This window comes from Sinocyclocheilus grahami, unplaced genomic scaffold (genome assembly GCF_001515645.1).
Source record: "Sinocyclocheilus grahami isolate Dianchi unplaced genomic scaffold, SAMN03320097.WGS_v1.1 scaffold300.1, whole genome shotgun sequence".
NCBI classification, from domain to species: Eukaryota; Metazoa; Chordata; class Actinopteri; order Cypriniformes; family Cyprinidae; genus Sinocyclocheilus; species Sinocyclocheilus grahami.
Window position 1 is genome coordinate 1,250,307 of NW_015505479.1, and position 15,992 is coordinate 1,266,298.

The 15,992-nt window shown below is 36.4% G+C and overlaps 1 protein-coding gene across 1 annotated transcript in view; it reads left to right on the top strand.

Annotated features, from left to right (window-relative positions):
- The window catches only part of lrp4 (low density lipoprotein receptor-related protein 4), a 64,208-nt gene that overhangs the window by 20,822 nt on the left and 27,394 nt on the right, over positions 1–15,992 (top strand). The window contains exons 13-23 of the mRNA XM_016293203.1: positions 594–675; positions 966–1,071; positions 2,428–2,629; positions 2,712–2,901; positions 4,144–4,275; positions 6,877–7,017; positions 7,105–7,191; positions 7,298–7,469; positions 12,815–12,977; positions 13,477–13,702; positions 14,651–14,954. Coding sequence (XP_016148689.1) covers positions 594–675; positions 966–1,071; positions 2,428–2,629; positions 2,712–2,901; positions 4,144–4,275; positions 6,877–7,017; positions 7,105–7,191; positions 7,298–7,469; positions 12,815–12,977; positions 13,477–13,702; positions 14,651–14,954 — 1,805 coding nt within the window. The remainder of the gene's footprint in view (positions 1–593; positions 676–965; positions 1,072–2,427; positions 2,630–2,711; positions 2,902–4,143; positions 4,276–6,876; positions 7,018–7,104; positions 7,192–7,297; positions 7,470–12,814; positions 12,978–13,476; positions 13,703–14,650; positions 14,955–15,992) is intronic.

Genomic DNA, 15,992 nt, shown 5'->3' on the forward strand with positions numbered 1-15,992 from the left:
AATAAAAGTATTAATTTCTTTCTATTTTTATCACACTTATCCCAAACTTTTAGGTAATGTATCACAGTTTCCACAAAAATATTGTGCAGCACAACTGTTTTCAACACTGATAATAATCAGGAATGTTTCTTGAGCAGCAAATTATACTGATTTCTGAAGATCATGTGACACTGAAGACTGGAGTAATGATGCTGAAAATACACAGGAATAAATTGCATTTTAAAATGTTTTCAAATAGAAACAGTTATGCTTGATTTTAATAATATTTCCCGATATTACTGTTTGTACTTTATTTTTAATTAAGCATTAGAGACTTGTGAGATTATGTAGTCACCTTAATAAATAAACATATCAATAAAATATAGAATATAAAATGGAACAGAATGGAGTGAATGTATATGATAAATGAATAATCAAAGACATTTTTGCCTTTGATTAGATCTTTTCATGCCACTGCTGTTGGGTGTCTAGTGTATGAATTATTAATACACCACTGACCCCTGGAGAACAAACTAGCAAAAACAAACAAATCCTCTCTTGTGTAGTAGGTGGTTGTCATGTAATCTGACAGATGATATTCATGTCGCTTGCAGGTTGTGGTGGACACCAGTTTGGAAAGCCCTGCAGGTCTAGCTATCGATTGGCTTACACACAAACTGTACTGGACTGATGCAGGTACTGTTCTGTTATTAATTCATCTTTCACATCCTAGCATCAGATCTACGCTGTATGCCTCTTTTCATGTAATAATTTCTATTGTTTAAGTCCATTTAAGATCAAACACACACTACAAGACAAATACTTTTAAATTTTTTTTAGTTCTCCCTTGCCTCTTCTCACTCCATTTTCTTCTAATTTCATTGAATGTAGATGCTATTAGTGCAACTATACTCTCAGTGACATGCTAGAAGAGCAGTGACAGGCATATGCTGCAGAGAAAAGACTTGTTTTCGTAACTCTTTTAGGCACAGATCGGATTGAAGTTTCAAACACGGATGGAAGCATGCGCACAGTTCTGATCTGGGAGAACCTCGACCGTCCCCGGGACATTGTTGTTGACCCGATCGGAGGGTAGGTCAAGTACGGTTCAATATGCAATGTTATACAGTGTCCTCCACGAATGCAGATGGTTATATATGACTTATATATGTGTGCCCGTCTGACCATCAAACAGTCTTTTTAATAATGGAAATGGGCTTTTTCAACAACAGAGCTAATTCCTGATGTGTGTGAGTCAACAGTCTTTTGTCACACATCATTACTTTATTGGGTCCTTCCTATAGTTATTAATAAGTATAGGAATTTGGCCTGTTCATGACCTCAGTTTTATATCCCAGTGAATCAGCAAGTCATGTTTTTTTTGTTTTTTTACCTATTGAGTGTTAACCGGGCAGAAGTTTTTGTTTTTTTGACCAAAAAAAAAAATTGCGTTTATGCATTTAGCTGATTCTTCCCAAGCGACTTGCATTGCATTTAAGGTTTGCATTTTATCAGTTCTTGCTTTGCTCTGGGATTCGAACCCATGACCTACTTTTTGAGCTACAGGAATGATCTAAAAATTTTAAAAATGTACAATAAAAATTAGGTTGCAATGATAGTGACACGTTTTTGTAATTTTATATAATTTACGTCAATTAAAGGTTAGATTTTTGTGAAAATTTTGAATGATACTTAAAGGAATAGTTCACCTCAAAAATGAAAATGGTCATTTACTCACCCTCATGTCTGCGTTTATGCATTTAGCTGATTTTTCCCAAGCGACTTGCATTGCATTTAAGGTTTGCATTTTATCAGTTCTTGCTTTGCTCTGGGATTCGAACCCATGACCTACTTTTTGAGCTACAGGAATGATCTAAAAATTTTAAAAATGTACAATAAAAATTAGGTTGCAATGATAGTGACACACGTTTTTGTAATTTTATATAATTTACGTCAATTAAAGGTTAGATTTTTGTGAAAATTTTGAATGATACTTAAAGGAATAGTTCACCTCAAAAATGAAAATGGTCATTTACTCACCCTCATGTAAGTTTCTTTCTTATGTTGAACACAAAAGAAGATATTTTGAAGAAGCAAACAGTCCCCATTGTCTACTGTAGTAGGGAAAGAAATGCTATGGAAGTCAATGGGGACCATCAACTGTTTGATGACCAGCATTCTTCAAAATATCTTCTTTTGTGTTCAACATAAGAAACTCATACAGGATGAGAAAATGATGATGGAATTTTCATTTTCAATTTTCATTTTTGAGATGAACTATTCCTTTTCAGACTTAAAAAAAAGTTAAAAACTTAGCCTTTTTATCAAAGGTGCCAATATAAATGGAGGATGCTTTATAGACTAGTTGACAGTATTACAAGTAGTAGTAGCTGTTGAGGTTTACACAATATAAAGAAATGATACATAGCCGCTTTTGTTTCACAATAGATTCATGTACTGGACAGACTGGGGTGCCAATCCTAAGATTGAGCGTGCTGGAATGGACGCATCCAACCGTACGGTTATCATCTCAACAAACCTGACCTGGCCTAATGGATTGGCAATAGACTATAGCACTGAGCGGCTGTACTGGGCTGATGCTAGCATTAAGACCATTGAGTATGGCAACTTCGATGGATCAGGCAGACAGGTAGACATGGGTTCTTTAGTTAAACTGATTTGCAGTTCATTCCTTCTAAGGTAAAACTTTTATTCATTCTTATCCATTGAAGGTGTTGATTGGCAGTCAGTTGCCTCATCCGTTTGGGTTGACGCTCCACGAAGACAGAATTTATTGGACTGACTGGCAATCCAAGAGCATCCAAAGTGCAGATAAGCTCACTGGTTTGGACCGAAGAACGCTGGCAGAAAACCTTGAAAACCTCATGGACATTCACATGTTCCACCATCACAGAACTACCGGTAAAACATCACCGGAGACTATCTCTATTGTGTATTAATGATACTGGTAGCAAATGCAATATACAATACAGTCAAAAGTTTGTCAGTGTAGCCACTATTTGCTGCGGTGCATCCTGGGTGCTTTATAATGAGTTCACTTGAAAACAACAACAAGTGCAGATATAATCTGTAAAATAAAAGGCCACTTAAGTGACTTGAAGAGAGACTCTTTCGTGACTGTTTCTTAACACTTAAGTACACTTTTAAAAAATGCACTTTGTAATAATGTCAAATTAAGTTTTACTTTAAAGTGCATTTTAAATCATTGTTTTAATGATCTTTTGTCATGCTTTAAAGTGCACTTATTTTTATGTGTTGACTAACTGACATACTAAAGCACATGTAAAGTACTTAATTATAATTTTAACTTTAGTGTGTTATTCTATATCTACAGTAAGTATATTTTAAATGTACTGAATTGCAACTTCATGAGTACAAATGTGCAATTACAAATAATTGCATGACATACAAATTTCAATAGAAATGGCATTAAAGTATATTTTAATTTACCGTAAATGCTTGTCGGTACACTCAGCAGTACTTTAACCCTATTTCAAAGACAATATAAATAATTATGAAATACACACACACACGCAAAAATACAATAGAAGAACTTTTTGGGTTCCCCAAAGAACCTTTCAGTAAACCACTCTTAAAAGAACCATTTTTTATTAGTGCAAAGAACATTTTAATAATCTAAAGAACCGTTTTCCACTATAAAGAACCTTTTGTACAATTAAAAGTTTCCATGTATGTTAAAGGTTCTTCATGGAACCATTGATGCCAATGCAGGACCTTTGTTTTTAAGGGCGTAAATACGTTTTTGTTGTACACTCAGCACATCAAATGAGGTAAAATGCCTTACAAGTATGCAATAAAAATGAATGAAATAATTTAAACATATAATTCATTTTCAAGTTAGCAGTTAGCAGCCCTCTTCGTCTTCTTTCTCCTGTTGACAACTGAAATTCACACGCATGCCTAGCAGATATGTGTTAAAGAGGAATGTGGGTCTCTGTCGTATTCGATGTCTTGGGTTTCAGACGGCGGATTAAGGCCAGCGGTAACTGATCTTCAGTCTGGAGTCTCATTGGTGTATAATGATCCACCGAGACACCCAGAGGCCTGTTATCTGATTGAGCGGCCATTTCTAGCCCCTTCTCTCTCTCACCTGTCTCCACTCTTTCTGCTTTCTGTCTAAAGTCCAGACGCCCTGTTCGGTGAATAATGGCGGCTGCAGTCACCTTTGCCTCCTGGCTCCTGCTCCCAAAGCCTCAAGCTGTGCGTGTCCCACTGGTATCAACCTACAGGCGGACGGCAAGACTTGCACTCACGGTAATGCCGATAAGTCCATGCTACTCTATCCGTCTCGAATATCTAAGAAACCAGCAATAACTTCTCATTCAGTAGCCATAACTCCACAATTGACTTGAAATTTAATGAAATGGCCGCAGGTGTTCTTTGCTTTTGGGATTCCAGGTGACATTTCAGTCCGTGGTTTTTGTTGCAAGGGCAGTCTTTGAAATTTGAGACTCATTTTGAGTCGCCTCAGGGGTTTAGGGGTCGCCGTTATGATGTGTCAGTGGTGATGTCATGGGGCATTTCTGAAGGTGAGAAACCATTCGGTTCACTTTCACGTACAATTCAGTAGGGGATTTGTCTCTTTTTGCGCACTTAATTGCACAGGGGTGGGAATCTCTGGCCCTCAGGGGATATTTAGTCTTGGCCACTTAATGCGTTTTGATGGTGCTAATAGCTATCTGATTGACAAAGGCTATTTACAGTAGCCTGAAACCATGAGGTAAACTGGGACAGTGGCGTGGAGAGTAAAAGTGCTGGTGTTCGGTAATATGATATAATGCGTAGCTTTGTTATCAGGGTACTTTAAAATACTGTGAATAATTCTATATACCTTGTTATGAATTGTTTCGACTTTTAGAACGCATCGTTTTCATCAACAGGTTTAAATTTAACAACACTGCATGTTGTAATGCGTAAAAGATACGTGTGCACTCTGACGTAAACAGACCTAACATGGAACAGGAGTGACGGAGACGAAAAGAAAAACAATTATGCTTTAAGTCAAAATTGTGACATTAAGGCATAATTAATAAATAAAAAGTTTAAATTATGATGGTGTTCTAATTATGAAAAAAAAAAAATCTAAATGGATATACGCAGTCTTTTATCTCAATTTCGACTTAGTATTTCAGAATTTTGACTTTTTATCTCATAATTAGGACTTTTATCTCATAATTTGTCTTAATATGTAAATATTTTAACAGTTGTTTCAATTTAGTATGTCATAATTTTGACTTTTTATCTCAAAATTATAACATATTAAATCATTATGAGATAGTTGAAATTGAGATACTAATTATGTCATAATTAAATGTGAAATTTAAGTCGAAATTGACATACTAAGTTGAAGTTCTGACACGAAGTTATAATTATGAGATTAAAAATAAAAATTGATATAAATAGTATTTTTTGCCTTTTTATTTCAGAATTTTGACTTCGTATGTCAGAACTTTGACTTTTTATGGCATAACTTCATCTGTGACATAATTATGATAGTCAAAAGTTTGACTTCTCTTAATTATGACTTTTAAAGTCTTAGCAAAGCATGCTTTGTTTCTTGCGCGGTGGAAATGGGCTTCCATATTAAAGCTGAAATTAGATGTGGTGTCTGTACGTTGATTGGACGCACTGGTACATCGCCTGCAACGTGTGTAGCTTATATTGTTACCATGCTCAAAACTAACTACTATTTTCACTTAGTGCAAATGACCTCTGCCTGTAACATTGTCTCTTCACTGAGTTAGTTTGCTCTGAGAAAGGGAAGTTTCAGCGTTTGGGTTTGTGTGAAGAGAGGGAACCCAAGCCGTATGAGGAACGTTTGGAGCTGTGGTTTGCAGACGAGAGTTGGGCGGAAGGAACATTGTGGTCATCCAGGTTAATGCCAAAATGTGATGTAGCGTGTGAATCATACATCTGTATGGTGAGGTAGTTTAAAGCTTACGTATGCAGCCTGAACAACCAGATGTGTTTACACTTGACCAAGTCATGTCTGAAATGCATGTCAAACCATTTCCTAAAGAGGTTTGGGTGATCGGGTTGCAGTCTGTCTAGAATGCATCTCGGAAAGCCTTTTACGTTCTGTCTTTTCTTGAATGGATAGCTGTCCACTGAGTGAAAATGCATGAAGTGTACTGGTGTATTGTCCTTTTTGGAGCTTCCACTTTTGTTGAGTGGAAAAAAGACACACCCTTTGTGTTTCACAGAATAAAGAATATAATATGGGTTTGGAACATTATGAGGGAAAGTCAGTGCCTGTGTTTCCATCCATGCATTTTTGTGTGAGTTTTGGGATATTGCATTAAAAAATGCTGGATGGAAGTCTTAAAATGGAATTCAAATAGTAAAAGAAAAAGGTAAATGGAAACGCATTTACTGAATAAATTCCTCAATGCACAGCAAAAAATTCACGCGACTTTGCCTCATTAGATCATGTAATTGGATAATGGTACTACCCATGCGATGAATCTCATTGCACAGCATCTAAAATATTGCTTTAATCCTTCTAAAATAGTGAAATTATTCTCACAAGGTTGTTCCCCCAAACATCAGGCATCCAAATGCAAGATAACATGACAGCATTTGTTTTTGTGTAGAAAAAAAGAATTCACAGGCTTACATCAGCTTTATTTTTGTATTGCTGATATTTTGCTGCATTTTCCCAGAAAGTGACGATTTTGTTCTCTTTATCACATGGGATGGAAGCTGTGCTTTATTTGCAAATGTTTTATGCAAAATTCCAATTTTCTTTGCAGAAGCTTAATTCACAAACGTTGCATGAAAACGTTATTGATGCTGTTTATGACGGATGTTAATTTTTGAGTGAAATGTTCCTTTAGAAATCCTTCTCTCTCACAGCAATGAACAGCTTCCTGATCTTTGCCCGGCGGACAGACATCAGGATGATTTCTTTGGACATCCCGTACTTCGCTGATGTGGTTCTGCCGGTCAGTGTGTCTATGAAGAACACCATTGCCATTGGAGTGGATGCAGTAGAAGGTGTGAGGAAATTCTCAATGTATAGACGCTTTCACTTATAATGTTAATTTAGGGAACATCATTATGAATATTTTACTGCTCCTGCAGGTAAAGTGTACTGGTCAGACAGTACATTAAAGAAAATCAGCAGAGCCAATGTCAATGGTACACAATATGAGGACATTATTTCAACTGGTAAGGAGTCTACTGTTAACCTCAACACTACTTACAGTAATCGTATTCCTTTTCTCCAGTCACTCAACTTTTTCAGTCTTTTAAAGTGTTTCCTCCACTCTTTCAGGTCTAGTGACCACAGATGGTCTGGCAGTGGATTCAGTGGGCAGAAAAATCTACTGGACGGACACGGGGACGAACCGCATTGAGGTGGCTAATCTCAATGGCTCCATGAGAAAAGTGCTCGTGTGGCAGAACCTGGACAGCCCTCGTGCCATTGCCCTGTTCCATGAGATGGGGTAAACCATTTGCTCTTTTCACTCTGTCATTTCAGGCTAGGATTTACTTGGCTCGTATATAGTAGGCTATGTGTCATTCACCATTTACCCTTGAGAAAAACTTCTATTAACTTTTATTGAAAGAATATACTTAAGTATGAACTGAATGTAATGTTTTCAGACATGTTTAATTACATGTTAATCATAATTGAATGATAATGTATTATAGTTTAGGGATGCACGATATTGGATTTTTGCCGATATCCGATATGCCGATAATTTTCAACTCATTTTGGCCGATAACCGATGCCGATATATAATTATTTTTTAATTTTGGTTAGTTTTTAACAAGAACTTATTTGTTAGAATTAAATTTAAAAATAATAGTTATTTTATAATAACTATAAATAAACTATATAATAATCATTCCATTTTTTTCCAGAAAGTAAGTAACAGTGGTAACCTTAACATTTTATTTTATGATTTAACATTTGTAAATGGTCTAAAGCAAAAGAGTTGTAAAAATTGTGAAAATCTTTTAGAGCTCATAAAGGTTTGTATATTCTGACCTTTAAATCAAAACATACTCATGATTTTATGGCACCAGTTACTGCTTTATTTAATCAGAAACACAGTCTAAATATTATTTGTGCATTTTGCTTTCATTTTATTTGAAGTAGGCCAACAGCGCCCCCTACGGAAATAAAACTCCTGACTGAACGGGCGTTAGGACCCGGGGGAGGCTGCCGCTGCACGAGCTATTACTGTTTACTCTATCATACACCAAAAGCATTCTGTACTTGCATTCTCAGTTTAAATGCAGCGATCCAAAACAGTGAATCCAATCACCATTCAGGCAAAACTTTGCTTCAAGAATGAGCCAGAATGCTGACGTGATCTAATCGCTAGCACACCCTGAGCACATGTGAGTTAATGTATTCCTCTTATCGGCAAGACGTATCGGCATAATTTGTAATATCGGGCCGATGCCGATATTTACATTTAAAGCCATTATCGGTCGATTCCGATATTTGTCCGATAATATTATGCATCCCTAATATTAAATACATTTAGCTGAACTCTAGAGTGCTTTTGACCCACTTAAGCACATATATACAGTGCCCTCCATAAGTATTGGAACAGTAAAGAAAAAATTGCTCTGTTTGCTGTGGAGTCAATAAATCTGTGAATATGTCTAAAAGATGAATATGAGACACAACTACAAATTGTCACATTTTATTATTGGGTGTTTCAACACATACATGTTTTACCAACTAACAAGATCAACACTTTTAGAGTTTCATCCCCCTATCTGATGTGAGCACAAGTATTGGGACAGTTGCCTCACAGATCTCTCTTAAGTGATCAGCGGTGTCCTGTTGCATTAATTGTTTAGGTATTAAAAGCAGGGAATGTGTTGTATTAGTTATATCCATTGCTTCTGCATTCTAAGTCTTGCATTCAATGACGACACACACAAACCAGGGTGAAGACGAGGGAGCTGACTTCGAGAGAAAAGCAAGCAATTTGGATGCTTAAAGAAAAGAGGAAGTCAATTAGAGCTATTGCAAAAACAAAGGGCATGAAGAAATCAAGAGCTTGGAAACCACCAGCGACATCAGCAAACAACAACGACCTGATCGGCTGAGAAAAACAACAGTAGTTGATGAAAGACAAATCATAAAAGCTATGAAAATAAACCCTAAAAGTACATGTCTGTAAAATCACCAACAACCTCCAGAAATCTGGGGTGATGCTCTGATAATTTACTGTCCGCAGGAGACTTTCACACAGAATTACAGAGGCTACACGGCAAGATGCAAACCTCTGATCAGCAAGTTTGCATAAAAGCACAAATGTAGCCAGTAGAGATTTGGAACAGAGTTTTATGGACCGATGAGACAAAGATTAACCTTTATCTAAGTGATGGGAAAGCAAAAGTGTGGAGAAAAAAGGGAACTGCAAATGATCCTAAGCATACAGCCTCATCTGTAAAGCACGGTGGAGGTGGTGTCATGGCATGGCCATGCATGGCTCTGGATTTTTGCCGATATCCGATATGCCGATAATTTTCAACTCATTTTGGCCGATAACCGATGCCGATATATAATTATTTTTTAATTTTGGTTAGTTTTTAACAAGAACTTATTTGTTAGAATTAAATTTAAAAATAATAGTTATTTTATAATAACTATAAATAAACTATATAATAATCATTCCATTTTTTTCCAGAAAGTAAGTAACAGTGGTAACCTTAACATTTTATTTTATGATTTAACATTTGTAAATGGTCTAAAGCAAAAGAGTTGTAAAAATTGTGAAAATCTTTTAGAGCTCATAAAGGTTTGTATATTCTGACCTTTAAATCAAAACATACTCATGATTTTATGGCACCAGTTACTGCTTTATTTAATCAGAAACACAGTCTAAATATTATTTGTGCATTTTGCTTTCATTTTATTTGAAGTAGGCCAACAGCGCCCCCTACGGAAATAAAACTCCTGACTGAACGGGCGTTAGGACCCGGGGGAGGCTGCCGCTGCACGAGCTATTACTGTTTACTCTATCATACACCAAAAGCATTCTGTACTTGCATTCTCAGTTTAAATGCAGCGATCCAAAACAGTGAATCCAATCACCATTCAGGCAAAACTTTGCTTCAAGAATGAGCCAGAATGCTGACGTGATCTAATCGCTAGCACACCCTGAGCACATGTGAGTTAATGTATTCCTCTTATCGGCAAGACGTATCGGCATAATTTGTAATATCGGGCCGATGCCGATATTTACATTTAAAGCCATTATCGGTCGATTCCGATATTTGTCCGATAATATTATGCATCCCTAATATTAAATACATTTAGCTGAACTCTAGAGTGCTTTTGACCCACTTAAGCACATATATACAGTGCCCTCCATAAGTATTGGAACAGTAAAGAAAAAATTGCTCTGTTTGCTGTGGAGTCAATAAATCTGTGAATATGTCTAAAAGATGAATATGAGACACAACTACAAATTGTCACATTTTATTATTGGGTGTTTCAACACATACATGTTTTACCAACTAACAAGATCAACACTTTTAGAGTTTCATCCCCCTATCTGATGTGAGCACAAGTATTGGGACAGTTGCCTCACAGATCTCTCTTAAGTGATCAGCGGTGTCCTGTTGCATTAATTGTTTAGGTATTAAAAGCAGGGAATGTGTTGTATTAGTTATATCCATTGCTTCTGCATTCTAAGTCTTGCATTCAATGACGACACACACAAACCAGGGTGAAGACGAGGGAGCTGACTTCGAGAGAAAAGCAAGCAATTTGGATGCTTAAAGAAAAGAGGAAGTCAATTAGAGCTATTGCAAAAACAAAGGGCATGAAGAAATCAAGAGCTTGGAAACCACCAGCGACATCAGCAAACAACAACGACCTGATCGGCTGAGAAAAACAACAGTAGTTGATGAAAGACAAATCATAAAAGCTATGAAAATAAACCCTAAAAGTACATGTCTGTAAAATCACCAACAACCTCCAGAAATCTGGGGTGATGCTCTGATAATTTACTGTCCGCAGGAGACTTTCACACAGAATTACAGAGGCTACACGGCAAGATGCAAACCTCTGATCAGCAAGTTTGCATAAAAGCACAAATGTAGCCAGTAGAGATTTGGAACAGAGTTTTATGGACCGATGAGACAAAGATTAACCTTTATCTAAGTGATGGGAAAGCAAAAGTGTGGAGAAAAAAGGGAACTGCAAATGATCCTAAGCATACAGCCTCATCTGTAAAGCACGGTGGAGGTGGTGTCATGGCATGGCCATGCATGGCTCTCTGGAACAGGCCCTCTCAATTTTAATGATAACTTAATGTATGATGACAGTAGCAGAATGAATGCAGTAGTGTACAGAAACATCTTGGCTACCAATGTTCAAGAAAATGCAACCAGTCTCATCAGAAAGCACTTCATATTGCATCAGGACAATGACCCAAAACACCCTGCCAGTTCAGTCAAGGAGTTTATCAGGGCAAAGAAATGTAAAGTCTTAGACTGCTCAAATCAATCTCCAGATTTAAATCCGACTGAACATGAATTTCACCAGATGAAGAGAAGACTAAAGGAGGAAACTGCCCAAAACTAGCAACAGTTGGTATTGGCTGTATTAAAGGCTTGGAAAAGCATTTCAAAGGATGAGACCAAGAGTCTGGTGATGTCTGTGTGTCGCAGACTCACTACTCTGATTGCACACAAGAGATCTGCAACTAAATAATAGCTTTTAATCTTTTACATCTGCCTTAAGTTCAACTGTCCCAATACTTATGCTCACATCAAATAGTGGGATGAACTCTTAAAGTGCTGTCCTTTTTATTTGGTAAAACATGTATGTGTTGAAACCGCTAATAATAAAATGTGACATTCTGTAGTTTTGTCTCATATTAATCTTTTAATCATATTTGCAAATGTCTTTACTCCACAGCAAGCAGAGCAATTTTGTCTTTTCCATTCCAATACTTATGGAGGGCACTGTATATGTAATTACGTAATTACTTTGATCGTTTTTGAAATGTGGTTAAAGTACTGTTTAATGTACTGATGTACATTTAATGTACATTTATGTTAAACTAAAATATACTAATGCAATTTTTATCGAAACTTGTGTCATGTATTTAAATATATTTCTAATTACACATTTTTGCAATTTCACTTGTAATTGTAATATACTACGAATGCACTACAGTTAAAATCAAGCACTTTGCATGTGCTTTAGTATGTTAGTCAACACATCAAAATAAGTGTACTTCTTTAAAGCATGACAAACATGTACTAGTAAAACTTTTAATTTGCTATTATAAAGTGCACTTTTTAAAAGTGTACTTAAGTGTGTTAAGAAACAGTCAAGAAAGTGTCTCTTTAAGTCACTTATTTCATTAATATATTATCTGCAAGTACAATGTTTTAGGAATTTAGTGCACATTTAATACAAATAAGTGCAGTGATTTTTCACAAATGTAGGACTGAATGAGCGAATGAATGAGTGTGGACTTCAGAGGCAGGTGGAATTTATAATAACTTTATTAATATTCTGATTCTTTATTGCATTTGATTGGACAGTTTAATCCTTTTTTGGCTAAGAAGACGGAGAGACTGTAAATGCAGCAAATTTTGTCTAACTTTATAATTACACTAGCATATAGATGTCGTCCATGCTAATAGACAGATTTAATTTTCATACTTTAATTTTCATACAAGGTCCAGGAGTCAGTTGCAAAAAAAACAATTATAGCTAATGGTTTTCATAACTTGCAAGGCTTCTTGCAGCTGTGCACAGGTACAGTATGTGATGATTAATAAGATACAAATCTGTCTTTAGGTACATGTACTGGACAGACTGGGGTGAGCATGCCAAGCTGGAGCGCTCCAGTATGGATGGTTCAGATCGCGTGGTTCTGATAAATAACAATCTGGGCTGGCCTAATGGACTGGCCGTGGACAGAGCTGGATCACAGCTGCTGTGGGCCGATGCACATACTGAGGTTAGTGTGACCTGAGAGTGTTTTAAGGCTGAAATACACTACACAACTTTTGGGTGAAACGATGCTGGCTGAACAGTATCTGCAGACTGGCTCTGATTTTCTGTAGCCGGAGTTGACCGATTTCTCAAAACTGCTTAGTGTATTATGTGCACAGACTCTGATTCCATCCAGTCATTGATATTTTAATTGCAGTTGATTTCCGAAAAAAATGTTTTTTTTGGGGGGTTTTTTTAATCGATTGACAGCACTAATTTTAACCCTTTAAAGATTTTAAGAGATCTTTATAACAATATAACAGACTGATGGATGGATGGATGATAGATATATAGATAGATGGGTGGATGGATGATGGATGGATGGATGGATGGATGGATAGATAGATAGATAGATAGATATACTTTTAGTGTAACACCTTATTTAAGTTTCCTACTGAGGAATAAGATAACCTATATAAATGCATCCTGGTTGAATTAAATCAAGTAATCTGGTTTTCCATTAGCGGATAGAAGCTTCTGATCTTAATGGTTCAAACCGGAGGACCCTGGTTTCTCCTGTCCAGCACCCGTACGGTCTCACTCTGCTGGGGCCGCACATGTACTGGACGGACTGGCAGAGCCGCAGTATTCATAGAGCAGACAAGGACACTGGAACAAACACCATCACCGTCCGCTCCAACTTGCCTGGCCTCATGGACATCCAGGCTGTTGACCGGGCAAGACCTTTGGGTAGGTTATAAAGTACATGTTTTTACTATCATTATTGTTTATTTAATATTTTCATTCTCCAAATAAGCATTTTTAATTCTTAATTGCTAAATAGTGCATTGATTGGCCTCATGTTTCAGAAGAACAGTAGATTAAGTTCCTGTTTTTAGACCAAAATGTATTTGTTTTGTAACCAGTGTTGTTAGTGTACATTAAAAATATTTTAAAATTGTTAAATGTTAATTCAAATAAAGCTGAAATCAAATAAAATATAAATATTGGATGAAAAACTTAAAACTTGAAAATTAGAAATGTTGCTAATGAACTAAAATATGACATTTTATTTCAAACTAAATGAAATAAAATCATTTTAAGTTGAAGTACTAAAATTACTGAAACTAAAATAGAAATTAATATAAATTAAATCTAAATAGTAATAATAAAGACTAATCAAAATGACCAAAGCACATAACAAATAAAATAAACAAAATATAAAAATAAAAGCTAATGGAAAATGTTTATAAATAATGGAAGCTGGTTTCTGCCACAGGATAAATAAATAAGGCTTATTTTTTCCAGAATTCACAAATCAAATTGTGAGATATAGACTCAGAATTGCAAGAAAAAAGTTGCGTTTACCCTTTTTATTTTTTTTTATCCTCTGACAGAAGCAAGCTTCCATAATAAATATAATAGTATATGAATATTGCTAAAACTTCACAGGTGTGCAGTACACTCGCTTTTGTTACAGAAAGTGTCTGCTTAATGTCAGGTAACCATTAACCACTTAGTCTTCATGAACATTTGTATCTATTTTCCAGCAAACAATTATAGCAATGTTCTTAAAGTACTTAAATAGTAGGTAATTGGCGAATAATCGTGTGAATTCAAAAGCTTAGCAGAGCTTGGCATATAATAATACAAAAATGATGTAACTTTCTGGCATAATCGTCCATCCTCTCCCTGCAGGCTTCAATAAATGTGGCAGGAGAAACGGTGGCTGCTCTCACCTGTGTCTGCCTCGGCATAATGTGACGTCTTGTGCGTGTCCCACCGGTATTCTGCTGAAAAGTGATGGGAGATCATGTGACAATTTGCCTGAAACATACCTGCTCTTTTCAAATCGTGTCAGTGTTCGAAGAATCTCTCTAGACACTAATGAACACACAGACGTGTACGTGCCTGTGCCTGAGTTGCATAATGTGATTTCCTTGGACTATGACAGCGTGGAGAGTAAACTCTACTATACGGATGTGTCACTGGATGTTATAAGGTATGCATCTAATAAAATATTAATATTAAAATACTAAAACACTAATATTAAAATTAAATGGTTTTGAAAAAGCATGCTTAATTGGATTGAATGTACACTTGCGCGCTTAAAAGAGTATTAAAAAAAAAAACTGCTTGCGTATATTAATAATTCAATTAAAGGTATGACTATGTTTCTTAACAATTAAGTACACTTTTAAATGTACACAAGTACATTTTAAATTGTTTTGAAAATATTTTGTCATGCATTGCTTTTATATTGCAGTAGTGGCATGTTTTCATTTGTCCTTGGAATTTCTGGAAATATTTAGAAGTTTAAAAAAAAAAATTGTATTCTGTCATTTGCTATTTAAAAGGGGTCCTATTATGCTCTTTTACAAAGTCTTGATTTTGTTTTGGGGGTGTACTAGAACAGGCTCTCATACTAGGTCACATATTTTACATTATTACAACACCTCTCTCCTCAGTCTGGCATGAACCGCTCGAATAGCTCCTGAATCTTCTGAAATACGAAATGTGCTGTGATTGGTTAGCTGGACCAGTGTGTGCTGTGATTGGTTAGCTGGACCAGTGTGTGCGGTGATTGGTTAGCTGGACCAGTGTGTGCGGTGATTGGTTAGCCGGGCCAGTGTGTGCTGTGATTGGTTAGCCGGGCCAGTGTGTGCTGTGATTGGTTAGCTGGATCAGTGTGTGTTGTGATTGGCAGCACTTGGCGCCTGGTCGGGAAATGTCATGCCCCTTGCCATAGCCGCCTGCGAGCTTCAGTGTAAATATTGCATCAAAATCAAATCAATTTGAGCGCAATTTAAACCCGGATGATTGTAAGCACTCTAAGTTTGTCTGCCTTGGGAAAGCTAGCTTGTCTCCGACATACTGATAACACTCGTTGCCTTCTCTAGTGCAGCTCAACCAGGTCTCGTCCCATTCGTCGATATTTGTGATATCACAAATCCCGGAAAATATGCGTTGTAGTCCAAACGAGTCATTCGTTGTAGTTTTTGAAAAGTGATTTCTGTTAAATAAAATATCTCCTTTTGAA